The 21,698-nt window shown below is 35.2% G+C and overlaps 1 protein-coding gene across 3 annotated transcripts in view; it reads left to right on the top strand.

Annotated features, from left to right (window-relative positions):
- The window catches only part of LOC134539531 (uncharacterized), a 264,735-nt gene that overhangs the window by 121,770 nt on the left and 121,267 nt on the right, over nucleotides 1-21,698 (top strand). For all 3 annotated transcript variants that reach the window (XM_063381631.1, XM_063381634.1, XM_063381633.1), the window contains one exon: nucleotides 780-1,406. In XM_063381631.1, the coding sequence (XP_063237701.1) occupies nucleotides 780-1,406 (627 nt within the window). The remainder of the gene's footprint in view (nucleotides 1-779; nucleotides 1,407-21,698) is intronic.

Genomic DNA, 21,698 nt, shown 5'->3' on the forward strand with positions numbered 1-21,698 from the left:
GACAAAATCATTTTGTTGGGTCAGCAGAATCTTTCCTACTACAAAATGTTTGTTTCAATTAACAAAATATATTTATTTCGCCATATCGTCGCCTGAGAATTGGAGTGTTCTATGTCCATTGAAGTCGGAAATGAGATACAAGCATTTGAAAGTTCAAACAACTATGAATATCACGACATAGAACAAAATAATATGGTCTTAAATCAAGAACAAACATTTTTATGCGCGTAGACGTGTGTGGATGTAGAACAAATGAATACTAATATTAATTTCGAGTCCATAGCATAAAAAAAAAAAACTATAAAATGTGGACATAGAACACTCCAATACTCAGGCGGCGGATTATATAAACAAATATTTTGTTGGGCGGCAAACAAACCTTTATCTCGGTTGCTGCTCCGGCAACGAATTCTAGCGGGGCGGGTGCGGGAACCACGTGTGATTCGCGTCTATGATAGCGAATGAGTAGAGACCTGAAAAATTCGCGGGTTCATTTCGTGTTATGCTAAAATTCGAATAATTATACCTTAGTGCTGCTTCTGTCATTGGTTCACTCTTAATCTGGAGGAATGGGGGCCAATTAGAGACCCTCACTCGTAGAAGTGTCGAATCACAGGCCAACCAGTCGAGACGACTCACAAGTCAACAGTCAATGAACAGTTGGCATTTGCCCGAGTGTGTAGAGGATATTGGAGTCTATCCTGGAGGTCACTGAACACGCGAATTTTTCCGGTCTCTACGAATGAGTGAAGAAGGTGCTGACGGGCGTGTGTTTGCAGACTCGACCTCGCGCTGGGCCGCGCTGCGCGGCTCGCCCGAGCTGCGGCCCTACAGCAGCCTGCCTCGCCAGCGCCGCCACGACGACGACTACGACGTCGGCTCCTCCCCCGCGGTCCAGGCACGCCAGACGCCGCCGCCGCCGCCGCCGCCGCGGTGCAAGCAGCTGTCCGAGGACTCGACCGGCGCCCGGCTCGTGCCCTGGCAGGCGCTGCTGGCGCGCGGCCGGGCCCGCTCCGAGGACTGCCCGCGCGCCGCCGCCTCCACTCCCGCCACCCCCGGGTCGTGGTCCGCCTCGCCGCCCAGGCGGCGGCACATTTCCTTCGACGTCTCCCTGGAGGAAGACCAGCGCCCGTCCTCCCCCGTGCCCATATTCCAGCCGCAGAGGTCTCCGCTGACGTCGACGACCGCCGCGGTGCCGCAGAGGTTCTCCATCTCGCCGCAGCAGCGGAGGGCGCTGTTCGGGCGCGGCGACCGGCGCTGCGGGGACGCCGCCCCCGCAGCGCCGCCCCCGGCCCCCGCCCCCGCCCCCGGGCTCGACTTCGACGTGGAGCCACTGAGCGGCGCGGTGTTCCGCAAGGTGACGGTGAAGAAGAGGCGCCAGGAGACCCGGAGGGTGGTCGACGACAGTGAGTAGCCCGTCCCGTCACGCGCCTGTGGCACTACACCGGTCATGTTGCAGCCGGGGGGAGGGGGGGGGGGGAACAAGTGCGCAAGGTGGTCTCACCCTAGGTGCATCTGCGACAGCGAAGGTAGTTCGTTGAAGTACCCCGGTACTGCATTTGAAGTGCCGTGACATGTTGGCACACCTAGCGAGCGAACCTTCCAGGTTGCCACCACACGGGCACATAGGCGTAGCTGTGTTCATAAAGTTGGGGGGGGACAAATAATGATTTTGATGTCATGTAAACCCATTCCCCTCTTACTAAGATGGGGGGTCCGGGGGTCCTCCACCGGAAAATTTTGATTTTAAAAGTGCAAAATAGCGCTTTTTAAGCAGTTTTTGTGTCTGACCATTGTATACATCGATGTTAAAATTATTATTGTTTCCTTAATATAAAATTTGATGAGTGAAGAAATTACAAATAAAGTTGGGCAGAATAATATTATAAAATAAAAATATCACGGTCTAGAAAGTTGGGGGGGGGGGGGATGGGACAGTCCCCTCCACCCAAAAAGTTCAGGGGAAAACGTCCCCCCTGTCCCCCCTGGTTCCTACGCCCCTGCATGGGCAGAGTAGTCAGAAGCGTGAAGACAATCAAATTGAGAGACAGTGTTCAGGAAAGAGTCAAACGAGTCACGACAAGAGTGCAAATCGAGTGCGCGCGTGTCAAAGGAGCGGTTTTCATTACCAGCTGTGACTACCGACGGAGTCAGATTTCAGTTGCGTGACATAGAGTTGAGGAAACAGAATGTAACATTGAATTATAAGACAGGGTATCTACAAATTATTGTTGAACCCAATTCAGAACAACGTTTTCAAGACTTTTTAATGTCATGTTCTTTAATGTTTTTTTATATCACATGAAATAATTTATAAATAATTGACAAAACTAAACAAAATAAAAATAGGTCTACTACTTGCAGAAACTTGCAGATTTTTGTGAAAAGACTAAAAATAATTCTGAAAAATAATTTTCTTATAATGTAAGTGGTCGGTCTCCAACTATTTAAATAGTTTTTGAGAATGACTATAGCTGTAATAATACCTTAAGGGGCCCACCTGGGTAAGGGTGTTCAGTGAGGTAGGATGTTAATTGTGACTCTCGCTGTTCCTTATAGAAAGGTCTGAGCGCAAGTCTGTGGACTGGAGCACAGTCTTCATCGTTTGAGTAGCACCGTAAAGTAATATGACAGGGATATCATGATAAAACAGTAACGCAAGGCCTTGAGTGCTTTTAAGAATCTGTACCGGATGTTTCATGTCTGAAAATTATTCTTAAAACCAACTTTTTAGCCATTCTTACTCTTCTGGAAAAGATTTAGAAACAAAATACTGAAACAGATTTACTCATCCACCTATAGAATGTTCTTCAATGATTTCCGTATACAGACACATTACTGGGCGATCTCAAGCAGTATTTAAATGGCGTGGTTTCTTCTGAAGCTCTCCACACTGTTAGTGTGCCGTGTTAGGTGGAGTCCCCTACTTCACCTTCAAATTTGGGTTATTGCATTTTTATAGAGGCTTTTTTTCGGACATAATCCTCAATGTGTCATTACATAAGTATTACAAATTTATGGGGGGAGAGAGGGACTGACCTACGCCATATTGGTTTCAACAATTTTTATGCCGTAACAATTTTTTTATGTTTGATACCTGGGCACGTATATGGTATGCATATCTTCATAAGAAATCACTGAATTATAAAACTGCTCAAGATATCAGAGTAGTGTCTGTTTATGAAAAGTATGTAATTTCAGGGCAGATTAGTAGGTCTGTTTCGGTATTTCGTTATTAAACTGTATTTCGAAAAGAATGAAAAAAGTTCAAACATTTTTTTTTTTTTTTTTCAGAATAATTTCTAGGCATGAAACATTTGGTACAGATTCTTGAAAGCACTCATGGGTCTTGGATTACACCTTTGTCTTCATTTCTCTGCTGTATAATGTTATTATTACCACTCAAATCTCACAGTTGCCCAATGCACGATGTGGGTACTGCACGCCAGTTCAGAGCTTTGCGTTTAGAGGCGACACCGTGCTAGAAGCACCAGCGAGTGTTGTACTTATCATCCTGCCTCACTGAACACCCTTACCTAGGTGGGCCCCTTAAGGTATTATTACAGCAATAGTCTCAAAAACTATTTAAATAGTTGGAGACCGACCATTTACATCAGAAGGAAATTATTCTTGAGAATTTTTTTAGTCTTTTCACAAAAATCTGCAAGTTTCTGCGAATAGTAGACCTATTTCTTATTTTGTTTAGTTTTGTCAATTATTTATAAATTATTTCATGTGATATAAAAAAACATCAAAGAACATGACATTAAGAAGTCTTGAAAGAATTGTTCTGAATTTGGTTCAACAATAATTTGTAGATATCCTGTCTTTTAATTCAATGTTACATTCTATTTTTCCTCAACTCTTAGTCACGTAACTGAAATCCAACTCCGTTGGTAGTCACAGCTGGTAATGAAAACTGTTCCTTGCCACGCGCACTCGATTTGCACTCTTGTCGTGACTCGGTTGACTCTTGCCTGAACACTGTCTCTCATTCGATTGTCTTCACGCTTCTGACTACTCTGTCCAAGTGGTGGTAACCTGGAAGGTTCACTTGCTAGGTGTGCTAATGTCACAGTACTTCAAATAGCATTTAAACCAGTGAACCAACAACCCAAAAGTTAATAAACATTTGCATTTAATAGAGAAATAAAAAAAATAGCTGCAATAAAACAAAAAAAATAACAACTTACTTAAAAATAATTAACAGTGCCCTAAAAATAGTGGCAGTTTCCAAATCATAACATCCATTTTTAGTTGTTCTTTAAACTGTTTACATTATTCTCAGTATTGATTTTATAAATTAAAAATTTACCTAGTACATTTATTTCTGGACTTTATTAGTTGGAATGTAACCTTGGTATTTTTTTTTCCTCATTTCACGTGGTAGAACTTCATTTTTTAAAGGATGAGTCGTAATCCTGCTCTATTGTCGCAATGGATCTACTACCAATAAATTAAAATTGTGTCTGAAAATTGTTGCAAATCAGATGGGCCTGGCTAAAAGACAACCTGACTTGAACATTACCAAAACACTCTAAAAATATAAATTCTGAAAATGTTTGCAGGAAAGGTTTCTCAGATGTTTTAAATTTCAGTGTTAGGTATGAATTTAGTTGGACAGTCGTTATTGAAGAAATATATTGTTAAAACTTTTAGGTGGATTCGTTTTTATTTCTCACAGAAAAATCAAAACACTGTCCGCCATTACAGTTTCTATTGCAACCACACAAATCAATTTTCCGTGCTCAAAAAAATGAATGTTGGTTAAATTTTTATGACGACAAAAAAGTTCGTAATACTCCCATTTAATTCACATCTAGGAAATAACTCCCGCGGTCGCTTAGCATCGATGGTACAACCAAGAACAAACATGTCCTGGGATGGCAGCTAAAACAACTTTAGTAAAGCTCTATCAAGGGCTGAGTGCCATTAACTTTAGTCACTGAAATCTAGTAATTGTTCCAAAAAAATTACATACTTGACACTGGCTAGATCACAGCCGTAAAGTTTTTCACTTAATAAATAATTACTAATTGGCATGAGCCTCTGCCCAGCGCGACCTTCTTAGTTCACATCGAGCAAAGAACTGACAAGATGGCACAACTGCCTCCAGACACACATAGGAGAGAAATCTGCGCGACCTCACCCACCAATCACAGCACAGCTTCCTCATACAAGGACACAATATCACGTGAAATAAATTGTACTTACACCTTGGCAATTCTGTATAGTAAAAAAAAAAATATTCCAGTTGTGATTGGCTTGTGTGAAAAACCCAATAAATTTACTGCCTTCCAATTTTTCCCATCACGATAAATTATGTATACCGAAAGCACCAGAAGGTCTCGGTAACCGATAAACTGTCTGGAAACTCAATGCCGTTTCGCAGCGCATCTGTCTTTCTTTCTTTTCTTTCTGCCAAAACACACTCCAATATTCTAGAAGTGTACAAAAAAACTTTCAAATGAATTTGACTGTAAAAATATAGTTATAAAAGTATTATTGAAATGAATTACAGTACTGAAAAACACATTATGCTTTTATAAATAAAAATGATTTAAAATCAGAAACTATTATAAGAATATCAATGACAAAAAAAATACAAAATAGAAAACTAGTTCACCATAACCTTGTACCTCCTTAATCAGCCGATACACTGCATTACTGACAAATAAATTACCATAAGAATACTCTGCAAAGCTGGGGAAAAGCAGGGATTTTGAAATGCTACAAAATTTATGCATAACTGCTGAAAGGAAAGGCATGAACTTAATGATGATAAATTAAAATATATACTCACTAGTGAATAATCGCTCAGTGATTTTTTCTTTAATTATCACATCATGCGATAAAAAAGTTATGATCATTCGTGAAAAAGTTATTGACTGTGATAGAATAAATAAATTAAATTATGTATGTGGTACATAGAAGTTTAGGAAGAAGTGAGTGTTGGTAGAAATGGGAGCTCACCTTATATTAATTGGTTGCACTTAGTTGTGAAAAAATATGGTTTTATTCCTTTATTTCTGACTTCCGTTATCATAGTGAGCTAAGAAGTATACATACTACCTAGTTTTTAATTCCAATCATAAGCTTTATAACAAAAACAAATTCCAACATAATGGGTCCAGTAGTTTTTACGTGATACTCGCACAAAGAAACAGACAAATAGTCAATAATAATATAGAGAAAAATAATAAAATAATAATTCATAAACTATTTTAATTCAAACTATTTTGAACTCAATAATAAATTTATATAATGATACCAAATTTATATGGATTATTTGCGTGGTTTTTGCTATAAAGGGCTAAATACATTTGGGTTGTTATTGTGTCAAAATTTATATGGTTACATAGAAAATGCCAGATAGAATGACTATGGGAAGTGTTAGTCAATATTGCTGTCAAATTATTATGTTGCACAGCTGCTTGTTATATATTGTTCATTTGGCACCATTTCGTGAAGAATTTGCAGGTAATTTTTTTCTCAACATGAAATGTGTAGTGTCCACTGCATGCGTGCATGTAAATTATTGTTTTAAAATATTTTTTTAATTGCTAAAATTATAACGACTGCTGCCCAGTTAGCTGAGAGATGAAGACAGGCCTTAATACGAACAAAACATACAGATATAAATTGAATAGCTTTTTAGTTTCTGTGCTTGAACTGTTCATTAAAATTAAATGGTGCATTATCATAACTAAGCTTTCACAGTCACTGTAAGATTTTTCACAACTGCTAATGAGGTGAGCAATGGATGCTGTCCTCTCAGAACAGTTAAGAAAATTTAGAATAAATGCAAAATGTGTAATTTGTATATATAATGGAAAACAATAGTATACCCATCATTTTCTATAATGAACAAATGAGTTGTGTTGCCCCCCTGCAAAGGGACTAACAAGAGTTGATTAGAGTTGATTAGAGCGAAAAACTGACAGTGTTCTGAGAAACACACGAAAGGTTTATTGAAATTTTTGCAAAGTCAAACTCACTTGTAAAACAGTTAAAAAGTACAGCTTACTTACTTCTGAGGCTCGGTGTGGTGTGGGGCAGAGTGACATTCCTGAGTGACGTGGTGACGGGCAGTGTGACGGCAGGGTGATGTAGTCGGGTGTACTCCGGAAGACTCTGAAGACTGCAGGCCAAACCTGATCTTTGTATACTCATTGGGCTGGTAGTGACGTCATCGTTGAACCGTCCAGAAGCAGGGGAAAAAGGAGTTGTAGTGAGGTCAGGTAACGAATCACATGGTTCCCCCACCACCCTCACTGCTCGGGCGAGCCTTGATGTAGCTGTAGGCGAAGCATGCCGGAGGGGTAGGCCACCAGAGATGCAGCGCTGTTCTGCTGGTAGTGTCACATTCAGGGGCTAACTTCCAAATCGTTGTCACAATTAAGATTTATGTTGCGGGCGGAAACCAACAGCAAAAATTGTACAGAATTAAGACACGGTTTCATTCTTTGGGGGCTTCACACATGGGGTCTGTAGCTGTATCTTTATTGGGATAATACATTATTTGTGTGTTTAACTTATTAATTAAAATTATTTACATTACACATTTATATGACAGATGGTGTCGTTATATTTGGCAGGAACATACGGACTCCCAGCAGCCTTAGACATGCTAAAATTGATGTTTGTAGGTGCTGCGTAAACAAGGGAAAAAATTAATAATATGTTAAGTAATACTACATCTAGTTTTATAACCAATTTTTTTTAATTACCTATAATGATACCATAACTTGCAATGGGGCAGAAACAATAGATCTCATTAATATTGATTTGTTAAGAATCGAAAATGTCTTAGACATTTGTGAAGAAATTAGAAATGTTTCAGTGGACCTAAGATTTGTTGTAACTATGGTATTATCAACTTAGATATGATAAGTGACAAGACCAACATTTTAGAACTCACAAAATCTGATATATGGTTCAATCCGTTTTCATACGTCCACAATGGTCCTCCGCAGAAGTGAGTAAATTAAAAAAATTTAAACTAGTTCTACAGCGTTTCCATTTATTTATAATTTTGTCTTGCATTTCAAGATGCGTTGCTGTATTCATATATTTCTGAAATTGGTTTTTCCCAGTTAATATGTTGAAAACTAGCTTATACAGTATTTTAGATGTAGCTATCAAAATGCTTACAAAAATATGTATCTTAAATTAAAATGCCAGTTGTACTCTGTATATGCGAGATGTGAAAAAGGTTAACTTTCCACGAAAAATTAAAAATTAATTTTACTAAATGACGGTATATCTGCTGTTATTATTTTAATCTTCAACCTTAAAAAGCTAACTAACATGTTTAGAATCACAATTTTAATATTAAAATGTATAAATTTATTTGTCAAAGGTATTATTATAGATATTAAAGTTATTATTATAATTACTTTGAGAATTCTGTAATAAAAGTAATTCCCTATAGTAGAGACTACCTACCTATTCCACGGAAAAAATAATCTAAAAATGGTATGTTTTACAACTATAATTCTTTCATTAGTCCACGAAACCTTACCTCACATACAGTTTTTTAAATGTAGTTAACATACCCTAACAATCTGTCAAAAATTTTTACAGTGTTTTAAATGTTCATTAACTAACAAACCATTAATTTTAAGTTTCAGGTAATTTAATTGTTTGAAATCAGATAGGTATATTTACATAATATTAATAATAATCATTTAAACTAAAAACTTAAATACAATTTTATTTTTTGGCATTATTCGTGACTTTAGATAACTACCAGTGCAAATTATACGGAGTTTGCTTTCCACTTAGATACTCAATGTTTAACAACTAAAATGTAAATCATTAAATTTTTACATTTTTCAATAAAATAACACATTTCTTTACATAAATTAAATATTCAAACAGTTAAAAATATTTTTGGCCACCCTTCTTGGGAGAGGGAAAGGAGAAGGTAATTTCACAATAATACATACACTAGCTACCCAATAATTTATAAATTGAAATAAACAGCTGATATTTCCACAAGAAAATCCTCAAAATGATATCAGGTTATAAATTTAGTAGTTTGAAAGCATGGTACAATTATTTATAAAATATATTGGTGTAAACGTGTGTCTTTTCACACCATCCTTCCACCATTTTTTTTGTGTGTCCGTACAGTTTGCGCACCAGAGTACGTTTATTCCTCTTCAGTCTCCGCGGCAGAAAGTAAGCACGTGCATTTTCCTGATAGCTCCGCACTGCCCAGAGGAATGCTAATGCTTGCTCCGCCAGATGGTTTGCCCCGCCCTCACAAAGTGCGGTTAGGGGCCGCCACCCATCTCCCCGAACGCCATTGTTACGCCCGGTGTTGGGAGGCTGCGGCAACAATGGTCCCATTACTCCCCGGGTTGACGGCGGGAGGCCCCGTTCGAACTGGCACATTGTGCCGTGGCTCTTTGGTCCTCTGTCGTCTTGGTCGCTCTCACGCGTGGGGACGTTTCGTGGTCTGAACTCGCAACACCGACAATCGGCAATGATTCAAATGTACGAGCAGAATTTAAAGGCTCCTCTCACATGCCTAATTGGTTATTTATTTTATTCCCTTGTCATTACTATAATTTTGAGGCCTTTTCCTGTAAATTTACCTCAATAGTGCTCTTGTACTTTATTTTTCATCACAAACATTCTCAACAGGGATTTTCTTAATATTTATTTATCTTATTAGTAGAGATCTGCAAAATTCGCGGATTCATTCGGTGATTGGCTAGAATTCAAACACATTTACCTCTTAGATAATTTTGCTATTGGCTTAATGTTCATCTGGACGAATCTCAACCAGTTATAAACCCTCAACCAAAGAAGGATCGAATCACAGACAAACCAGCTGAGACGACTTACAAGTCGGCAGTCAATGAACTTGCGTTATTTGCCCGAGTGTACAGGGGTATGTGCAGTCTATCCTGAAGGCCATCGAAACAGCGAATTTTGCAGGTCTCTACTTATTAGTAGTGACAAGATTGTAAAGTCAATTGTAATTAGACCGAAATAACACCGAAAAGGATGTGAAAACACTTCATAACACCAAAATGCTAGTTAATACACCATATAGCACTGAAATGGAAGTTATATCATGGAATCAGGTAGCATTTACTCTATATTTAACTTCATAAAGTTATCTTTAAATGTTATAAATTCAAGGAATGTCGCTATTTCCGGCCAAAAAAAATGTACCAAAGTGCCAGGATCGGAAAAAAATTAATTAGGTTTGTTTCATTGCGCATCTCTTATTGAATCACTTTTGAAACACAAATGCTCGCTAATTTATTTTTATTGTTCTGAATATATCTGTTAAAGACCAATTTTTTACAAATTACTTTATTGTAAAATTGCAGCACATAAATTTTACCATTATTTCGGAGGAGTTGGTATCATAAAACAGCTTTTATAAAAATTAAAACATTAACACCAAAATCATCTGTTATAAAAAAAAAATTGGTTTAAAATAAAACAATATCTTCTCTCTACTTATCAGTAGTGAAAAGTCAATCAAGTATTCACAATTGTTACTACTTTCATGTCCTTTTACAGTTCGAACTTAATGTTTAGTAAATATCTTGCCATTTTTCTGTAGTAATATTTGACTGCTAGAATCTGTTGATTCCTAGGTCTCTCTAATTTTGTCATGTGGGATTTAGTCACTTGCATTGTCCTGTTAATTGCAGGTATTATTTGTTGACTTACGTTAGGCAATGGAAACGTTAATCTAAATGCATATGTTAGGAATACATCTCCATTAAACTTAGAAGAATAAAACTTTAATTTATCTGTGGCATGAACATCTAGATCATTTAGCCAAGGTTAGCTTTTACCTTTCATTACTGTGTCATGCGGCTAGATAGCAGCACCTTCGCAGGCCTTGCAATTCATACAGACCCTTAAGTTTTCCACAGCATCAGATTTTCTAAACTTAATCTAACAACAGTAGTTTTAACTAAGTATTATAAACTCATCATTTGTTGTATATCACTTCCATTTTTCAGGTCATAAATTTAACTCTGAGAAAACCAAATACAGTATTAAGTAGTGAAGATTGTATAAAACCAGAATAATGTTAGGTTTTATAAAAAAGTAAAGGTAATACTTAAGATATTGGCCACTATTTATTTAGCTAGCAAATCTCATCACCTGAAACTGTACTTTTGAAATGACAGAATTTTTTTAATTTCCAGCAGTCTTTTGCTTACTTGCATTTTAGTTTTTAATGATTTACGTCAGTTTATAGTCACTTATCAAATTATAATAACCGGTACAGTTGGAGACTGTCCATTTAAATCATGTGGAAATATCTCTGAAAAGGTGTTAGCTATCTAACATAAAAATTGACACATTTCTGCAATGGTAAATTGATTTTGTTATTTGCTTAATTTTGCTTTTTATGCATAAGAAATACCCTATGATATAAAATGATTTAAAAAAGTATGTTATGAAAAAAATCCTGAAAAAGTTTGAAATTGGGTCATCAAGTATTTTTAGACATGCTGCAATTGAATTTCTAGATCTGCATTTTTTGTCCTGACTTTTTTTTTCAATTTGGTCTGGTTATTTACAGCAGTAATATGTCTAAAATTACATCTAAAATTTGTAGAAAAAATTCAGTCTTGTCGTTCGAGTTAGAAATGATTGTTGTCCTAGGACTTTTTAAGAAAATACTTTGATCAGGTAGTGTTGCTTCTGGAAATTTCATTACTGGGAACAAGATTATACTGTGGATTGTGATAAAGCCGAAATAATACCAAAAAGCATACAGCATAATAATACACCATAAAGGAACGAAATGCAATAAAAACTCATGTAATTAATCAGTATATTTAATTAAAACTCAGCTTAGATTACAAAAACCTAATCTTTTAATATATTAAATTTAATGAATGTAAATTATTTAGCATTGAGTTAGCACCAAATTGTATGCAAAAATGGAAAATATTTAGCTTATTTGGATATTGCGACTGTTAAGACATTGGTACCTTTTTGTAACACATATATACTAGCTGATTTGTTTTTACTGTTCCCAGTAGTTAGACATGCTTACTACAAATATATTGTAAAAGTGCTTCATATATCAGTCAAAGCAACACTTTTTTGGTGAAGTAAGTATCATTGAACAAGTAAGTGTCGTACTTTTTGAAAATTGTTCTATTATTATAATTAAAGAGTTCATAAAAATTTAAAACAATAACACCAAAATCTCTTGATTTAAAAGTGATATTTGACTAAAATTAAAACAAAATCTTGTCTGTATTCATTACGTGTTTTGCACTTTCTTTGAAACTTAGCAAGTTAGAATCTGAATAGGAAAGCTACTGTTATCCTCTCTTCTCTTAATATTTTTTTTGCAGGTTTGAAGAAAGCAGTCTTTATATTTATATTAGTAACACTGCAAGATCAATATTCTTTACTGAATAATTTTCTCTTAATTGATAAGGCAACCCATGATACAAAGTTTAATGCAGATAACTGGGCAGTACTGTCTCTCGAAATAGAAAAAATTTTGTTCACAGAGTGCTGATTTTGTTGTGTTTATTGTTTGTGATGCATTCAGTGTTTTTTGTATTTGTGCTGGCATGCTTCTTTCTGCTTTTTTCTTTTCTGTTATCTTTTGGTTTCTGCACTGTGGGGCGATTTTAGTTCTGTACGTTAACTTGTAACTGTGGCTACTGTGCAAACTAACCACTTATGCTTGTGCATGTGTAGTGTAAGAGTGAGATATAAGTGTAACAACTAATCAGCTTGCTGATCTGACATGAAGTTATCAGGTGTGGTTGTACACTTGAGAGCTGCTAACGCCAAAGTACGTGCTATGGCATTGAAAAAGGTTGGTTTTTGAAGTGAAAACTTCTATAGGAAGGTTTGGATAGGAAGTAAATTCATGTAAGTCGTCATCGACATGGTCACGTGACGTGTTAACGATAAAAATTTATCTGTTCCTATTAGTATAACTTATTGTGCTTTTAAATCTTAAGTATACGATTACTATGCAGTAAAAAGTGAGTATAAAATATATTAATATTCTCATATAGATATATAGTTTGAATAACGAAGAAAACAGAGTCTTTGTAGCAATATAACCTAAATTAAGAACATCATTATTTATTTTTTTAATACCTACAATTACTATGCAATGTGTATTTTTTAGTAATTTAGGAGTTATTTTACTAACGTGATAAAACAAATTTATATATAATAATATTTCGTAAAAATTGTAAAAAAGTCTCTGATTTTTATTAAAAAAATATTTTCTTATGTTACGCAATTATGTTTTACAAAGTTAGTATTTCTTATTTCAAATTATATTTGTATTTTCTTAATTCTATCATTTGAAGTTTAGGAAAAAATTGTTGGAAAGATGTCTTCAGACAACAGAAAAAGGAAATTGAAAATAACAACTGTTTGTTTATAGTTTTAAGTTTTCACGTCTGTCGGCAGTCCTCATGACTGCTTTGAAATTTTTCCCTTCAACACACTTGAGTCACTGACAAACGACTTATTTTGTCTGGAACGCTTCCTTACAGACAGTTTTTTGCAGTGAGCGAAAAAAAAATTCAGAGAGTAAGTCTTGCTAACCTTCTTCCGTTATTTAGGATTTTTTTTTTTAGAAAGTTACTAAAAATTTATTTGCTGCCATGTTAGAAGAATGATTTTATGTGTTAGTGTTTTTACATAACACAAAATTCTGTGTGCAGGTAAATGTTTTTTTAATTATTTGTTGGTATTTATTATTGTGTGTGTTTGTACAATTAAATTGTCTTGTAACATAGGTATACATGGGTAAATCTTCTTTTTATCACAACTTTCAACACATAATTGGAAGTGTAACCAAAAATGAATAACCATTTTCCTGGTTTCCTACATGCAACCATGTCAAACACCAGCTAAATGAGATATTTCTGTATTGTCAAAGTGGCAGCATGTAGCAGTAAAGCCCCCGTGCTCGAGTGATCAGTGACACAGGAGCTGGGTTACTGATGTGTGTTGTGATCTGTCGTGCAGACGAGACTAGCAGTAAGGTCTGTGGTCAGTTTTGAAAGGGATGCTCTGAGAAAAGTTATGACAGACACGTTATTGTTACTGTACAAATGGTATTAAGTCGGAAGACACATTTTGACATGCATTTGGATTTTGAGAAGAGAAACTTCATTGCACATATTGCAGCCATACAAAGATTTTGGACGTTAATTATCTATATCCCATAGATAGAGACAGAGACCTGCAAAATTCGCGGATTCATCTCGTGATATGCTGCAATTCAAATAATTATACCTTAGCGCTGCTTCTGCAATTGGTTCACTGTTAATCTGGATTAATGAGGGCCAATCAGAGACCCTCGCTCAAAGAAGTGTCGAATCACAGACACTCAGTCGAGACGACTCACAAGTCAGCAGCCAATGAACAGGTGGCATTTGCCCGAGTGTGTAGAGTGTGGTAGGGTCTATCCTGGAGGTCATTGAACCCGCAAATTTTGCAGGTCTCTACCCATAGACAAGGGAATACTCCATGAATAGCATCAAATTCTCCTTGTTCCATTTTTCATTCATGCTGTCAAAGATCACACAATGATTTATTGCTGTATATAGTTGGTCACCATGTAACATCTCACAATTACATCACTATGATATAAAATATTCATAAGAGTCAATATATTCTTAATGTTATTATTTAAAAGTACATATTGACAGACCTAAAGTAGTGCCAAATATGTTATGAATTACTTCATGGCACAAATAAATTTAAGAGTATATATTACCTTGGAATAAAATTGATAGTCATTCAAAAGAATGTAAAAGACCTACTGTTATAATTATAAACATTAAATCAACCTAATATAGTATACTATGAATCATTTTGGGGATGTCAGTTTAAGTCTTCAATACTATGTAAAACACTAACTATAGGCTACATCATCTATCTTTTAAATTAAATGTATTTTTTTTTGAAGTGAAACTTCTAATGCGACTTCCAACAAGGTTGCGTTAAACGTTTAACGCTACCATGGAGGGCGTATGAAAGCACTGTTGCGTTAAACGTTCAACGCTCCTGGGGAGGGGGAATGGAAAGAGACAGAGCGAGAGTGAATGCATGGCACTCGAACGCATGCGCGTAGTATATACCTGTTACAGGCCAGCGCGAGCGTTAGCAACGAGTAGCGTCCAATATTCCAAGCACATGCGCGTGGTATTCTTGCTATGCAGCCAAGAAAACAGTGTGAGCGTCGTGAAATTAGCTGAAATACATACTTGTTGTTCTATTTTATTGTTCTATTTTAATTTATAATATTCATTATTTCATTTACTTGTTTTTTTAGTTTGATTTGATACAATATGATTTCACTAAAAATCAATTTCTACCTCTTACTATTTTCATTTCCACATTACGAAGTTTCACTTCTTCCGCGCGGAGGGACTCCACGCACTTTTTTTTATTATTAATTTTTACTTATAATGGATACCTGACATTAGGTCATTATTAGGGACAAGATTTATGGTGACTGGTTATAAAACAGAAATAGCATTGAAATTGTTGTCATTACAGGATGTAGCACCGAAATGCAAGTTTATACACCATGGAGCACAAAAATGCTCATTAAATTAAGTAATTAAGTAACAATTTAATGAAAATAATAATAGAAATGACAAAAAACTAAATCTTAAAATATACAAAGTTCAGTGAACGTCATTATTTTAACATGAAACTTGTACCGAAAAGGATTTACCTAATGGTGTTTTTTTTAGGGGGAAAAAAACTAATTTTACTCTTTTTGATAATTCATCTTATATAAACTCATTTTACATTACAGATTGATCCAAATTTAATGATTCAACTTCAGTATGTGTATTTTGGTGAATGGCATGTAACATTTCATCATAATATTTGTTGAATAAATAAAATATGTTTTAAAAACAGAACCATCAAATCTTGTATCGTCAGTAATATGAATTGATGCTGGTCTGTTGTGGCTAGTGAAATTTAGCAGTAATATAAATTATATATTATGATCCTGAGTACCAACACATAAATAAAAATGTACATCCTATTGTTCTGAAAACTCTCTCTCTTTCTCTTTGAACTGTAATTGGAGCACGGCTGAAAGAAAGTTCTTATTCAACTGGAAATCACACACAAGCCATCCGTGCGTGACATTATTGCCTTACGCACCCGTAATGTTCGAAAATTCATTAATTTAAAAACAAGTTAACTTTAGAAATCCTGGATGGTTATGTAAACTTTTGCAATGAGGATCATAAATTTTTTGCCACGGCCTAGGGTACACTACACAGGTAACAAAATCAGTATGAACTAAAAAATCAAAATCACATTTGAATCAGTCTAGTATGAAATTTGGTTTCTCATGAAGGAAGCCATCATATAACAAATGGTTGTGTTGTTTATGTATGTGTGTATATGGTGTATATGGTGTGGTGTGGTTATTTAGAGCTGTAATTATTATGTGGTTTATTTTCCTCCAGGTTAGACTCAAGCTGCCTTACATAGAAATCAAGTCTTTTTAGAATACTCGTTGGTCAATAAGAAGGTCACGTTCTTTAGCGGATTTCACCTGATTGGGTGAACACTTCCTCTCTTGGTTCTTGGTTTACATCTGATTCAGGATCATATAGGGTGTGTCAAGAGTGCTGCAGTCATTGATGTGAAGCATATTTATATTTGTTTGAAGTTGAATTTATAACCCAACGAGTCTGCATAACAATCATGGCTCTACCTATAGTTAGTGATGAGATTATTTGGTGGATTGCGATAAAACCAAAATAACTCCGAAAATAATGTCAGTAGACCATAGAACTCAGAAATTCAAGTTAATACACCACAAAGCACCAAAATGCAATTAAAATCATGAAACTGATCAGCCTTTTCAATCAAAACTTAACTTTTATGACAAATACCTAATCTTCAAAATATTAAATTCAATAAACGTAATTAATTTAGCATTACCACAATTTGATAAAAACAGATTGGAAAATGTTTATTTATTTTTTTTAATCTTGAAACTGTTATTAGTTACCATTATGACCGAAGAACATTTTTCAAACAGATATACTTAACAGATTAATTTTATTTGTTCCATAAAGTTAGACGTGCTTATCATTATATTGAAAAATTTCATCATGTATCAATCAGAATGACACTGTTTTGGAGGAATTAGTATCATGAAACTTTTAAGTATTTGTTCAGTAACATGATTTCTCTTTTTTAATAAACGGATTTCATAAGAAACAATAACACTGAAATTTTATGTTTTAAAAATAGAATTGGCCTGAAAATAAAACTATAAAATCTTGTCTTTTCATATAGTTCATTTAATCCTCGAAACTTCTGTTCTCTAGACATGTCTGTTTGTGATGGCAGATCACTTTCAACATGAATGACTACTGTTACTGTGTCTGTGTGTTTCTTTACTCTGCTGCCTCAACCTTTTTGGAAAGGGGGGGTGGGGGAGTATGGATATCTTTCTTCTAGACAACAAATTTGATTGGAGGTTTGATTACTGTAGTATGTTGTAGGCAGTTGCCACTAATGCATTTCACGGTTGGTGAAGATGTTGTTACTGGTGACATGTTTTTTATTTTTTATTTTGCTGCCTTTAGAGATTTGTCAAATTACTCTGAATTATTTGTAAATTTGTCGTATTACTTTTTTTCTTGGTGCTATTAGAGATAAATTTTAAGAATATTCAAAAACATTCCACCACTTTAGTATAAGGAGGTACAAATCTCACTATACTAGAAGTTTTGCATATGACTTTGGTTGAAGTCATTGTGACTATATTGAGGAAAAATCACAGTTGCACACATTCTGGATTTTTTTTTAGTCTTATATGATAACCTAATAGTTTTTGTTGCCTTTGTTATCAGTACTAGTAAGTTTTTTTTAATTTCTTTTTTGGAAGGAGTCTCTTTTGTAAATTAATAAAAACTGGAGGAGTGACCATATGCACAAAAAACTTAACCAATAATTTTTTTTCTTCCAGTTTACTTAAGGGGCCCGCCTCGTCAGGGGTGTATGTGTGTTAGTGAGGCGGGATGATAAGCGCGACGCTCGCTGGTATTTCTAGCGCGGTATAGCCTCTAAGCGCAAGACTCTGAACTGACGCGCAGTCTTCTCGTAGTCACAGGATAACTGTGAAATTTGAGCGGTGACCGTAACATTATATGGCCGATAAATGAAGATAAAGGTGTAATGCAAGTCCCTTAAGTGCTTTTAATAATCTGTACTGGTTGTTTTACGCCTAAAAATTGCTCTGAAAACATGCGTTTTAGCCATTTTAACTCTTCTAGAAATACAGTTTAAAAACATGATCAAAAATTAAAAGTACTTTTCGGGCCTCAGCGAACTCTTAACTGCTTTTCGTAAATAGGCCCCACTCGGATATCTTGAGTAGTTTTGAAATCGCGTTGTTTTTCCTGAAGCTCTGCATACCGTCTGTGTGACCAGGTAGGCGGAGCCCTTAAGAACCAGATTATCCTGTAAATCAGTAATTTTATTAGTATTATTTTCCAAAACATTTTTAAAGTGCTCTGCTAAAAAATTTTATTTTTGTAATTAATGCTATTGGCTACTCAGGTAGTTGCATTACAATTTTCTGTCCCATGTAAATAAAGTTACTTTATATAGAAGCAAAAATTCAACAAAAATTAGAAAATATTGACACTTAATTCTCTTGGATGATTTCCCTTTTGAATCTGGGTTACCATTTTAAATAAAATATACTCCACTGGGAAGTGTGGATAAAGTTTTCAGTATTTTCAGGTTTTTTCTAGAAGAATTTATTTTCATGACAAAACATTTCTGTGGCATTAGGAAACACAGAATCTTATCTGCCTACCGGAAAGAAATCTTATTTGCGGTCAATAAAAAATGACATTGCTACACTTATCTGAAAACTGTTGATATAAACCACGTAATGGTTTGACGGCAAAGATAGCATGCATGTCTATACTTTGCTCTCTTGAAAATATTCTGAATGTCACGTACACAGTTTTTTTTCTTCAAAAGTATATATTGTATTGAAATCGATTTAATTTTTTTTTAATTCAAAACAATGAAAAATACTCCAAAAATATTTTTTGTGGGCAAACCAATGAAAAATGCCTATTTGATGAACGTTTACTGATTATGTGAACAGAATGATCTATACTAATTCACGATGAATTCCTGTGACTTATCCATGAATGACAGACAGTACATAAACTGAGAATTTATACCTGTAACAATTCACTGGTTTAAAATATAAATTCAGATGTTCTGTTAGTGTTTAGGAAGAAATGGATGCCTGTGAAGACTCCCAACGAAAGACACGAAACATGCGTTGAATCAGAACATTAGAAACACAGCGAGAGACTGTGCTTCTGTTGCTGGGTGAAGAGGAATATAGAAAAATCTCAAAGACACTTGAGGTTTTGCTAACCATTTTTTGCAAATAAAGTGGTTACACTCTTGAAAAAACGAATGCTCTTGAAAAAGTCATGCTTTTCGACATTTAGAATTAGAGTTACAATTTCTGTGCTTGTTCACAGCTTATTCCTGCTTTTCTTAATTTTAGCCTGAAGAAAAAAAAATATATATTGGGGTAGAACATATACATTTTACCAACAGTTTCAAAACTTCTAGCAGAAACAAAATTTGCCAAAACAATAAACAGAGTTATCCACTACAAAAAAATAGAGAATAACAACAGTGTATAATAAATTAGACAAATCGTCGGTATACTGCCAAAAGTGACCAAGTCAAAAATGTTAGTTTGTGGGAAATAGCAATTAAATATTATAAAGCCTACAAAAAATATGGCATTACATTTCTTTGGTTTTAACCAATTATTTATCCTATACGGTGTTCAAACTCAATGATCGTGTATCATTAAGCGTTAATATTAGTTAATTATTGTAATTATTGTGAACAGTATTGTGACTTGGTCATGGCCACATTAGTAAAAGAAAGTGGACTTTGGTCACTTTTTACCTATACACCTATTCACCAAAATGTTTCCGTTGAATTCATAAATGGTTAATTACTTAAAGATGAACGAACCCTGCTAGTAAAATGTAACTTTACTGCATAACATAAGATTAGTTATGATTATAAACTATGAACCTTCACCTTTTTTTTTTAAGATAACCATGCAATTGCTTGGCCTTGTTCATTCCTTTTAGGATAAGTGTACTCAAGCGGAATACAAATAAAATAACGCCTAACTTAATTAACTGAATAAACTGAAAAACAGAGCTGTGTTCTGTTACGTCTGCGAAACTATTATTACATTTCATCACAAAATTACTTCACTTTCTTCTAGATTCAGTTACTGATTTGTCCATTTATTCCTCTTTTTCTGTAGAGTTTTCAAACCAAACCAGTAAAATAACTTGAAATATTTTCAATTCTGTTAAGGATTTGAGTGCTCAAGTGCAACACAAAATAAAAAAAAACAACTAAACAAACAGAACAAGTTGAACAAAGACGTGTAGGTACTGACACTTCTGCAAGCCGATCGTGACTTTCCATCACTGAAGTTGTTCACTTATTTTCATCATTCAGTCAACGCTTGATTCTTCAGAGTCCAAATCTACAGGTTCTGGAGCACAGTCTCTCTTCTTTTTGTCGACTGGCAATGATGCATGCCACCCATTAAGTTCCTGAGGTATAGCCTTGGCAGCAACATAGCTTCAAGAGATCTTTTTCTCTGCCTCGGAAATCTATAGTTGTGAGAAGGAAGTACTTTTGGGCATGTGAACAGGTCGACCACGTGCAGCAGTTCAAATGGATTTTAAATCCTGATCACTGTGGTTATATTTGAATAGTATTAGCCCTCGTTTGTCATTTTTGTAGCGCAGAACCTTGATTTTTCAGCCAATTCACTCTTTTCCCTTCATTGTCGATGGTTCTGTTTTAATTACATTTACTGCAACATCCTTAAAATTGATCATGTCAGATTGCAACAATTCTGTAAGGATGTACTTACTTGCCACTTGTTTTAATTTTTCCCCCTCTTAGAACGAGCCAAACGAAACACATTTAGCCTGTCATTCATTGTGTAAATCTTTACATTCTTCCTTGCTGTCTCTATTGCACTATGCATGGAATTAACTTCCATGTAGGAATGTCCTTTCTCCATAAAATTGTGCTCAACTATCTGTTAGTATTTTGTACAACATACAGAAAAAAAAAGAAATGAACTGGTTCCTATTCTGGCCACTACAAATGTGTCTGAGAACAGTGAAATTTCAGTCACTGTGTCAGGTAATTGTTATCCATTGGAGTAGTGCAGTACTAATTTCACAACTTCCCCTTTGCCCATTAAGCTCAGACCATGCAAAGCAATATGCCTTGTGAGGCTCAGCTGTCTCGTAAACTGTAAGATTGTAAACATAAATATTCCTGCTGTAGTACATTGCTGAGTCATTGGATGCAGGAATTTGCAAAACACTTTGCAGATTGAAAAAAAAAAATTACTACATTCTGTTTGCTATTTGTAAAATGTTAAGGACGTCTTCACAATTAAACATTTTTGTTTGACTAATTGTCGTCAATCTTTAGAAGTTCATCGTTTTCTGACTGTACAGTTGATATACATGAAATTCAACCTCCATATTCAAATTCATAGAATATTTATTTATGGACAGTTAAAACTAGAAAAAAATAAATGTGCACATCCACTGAGCGCATTTACAGATTTG

This window comes from Bacillus rossius, chromosome 15 (genome assembly GCF_032445375.1).
Source record: "Bacillus rossius redtenbacheri isolate Brsri chromosome 15, Brsri_v3, whole genome shotgun sequence".
NCBI lineage: Eukaryota > Metazoa > Arthropoda > Insecta > Phasmatodea > Bacillidae > Bacillus > Bacillus rossius.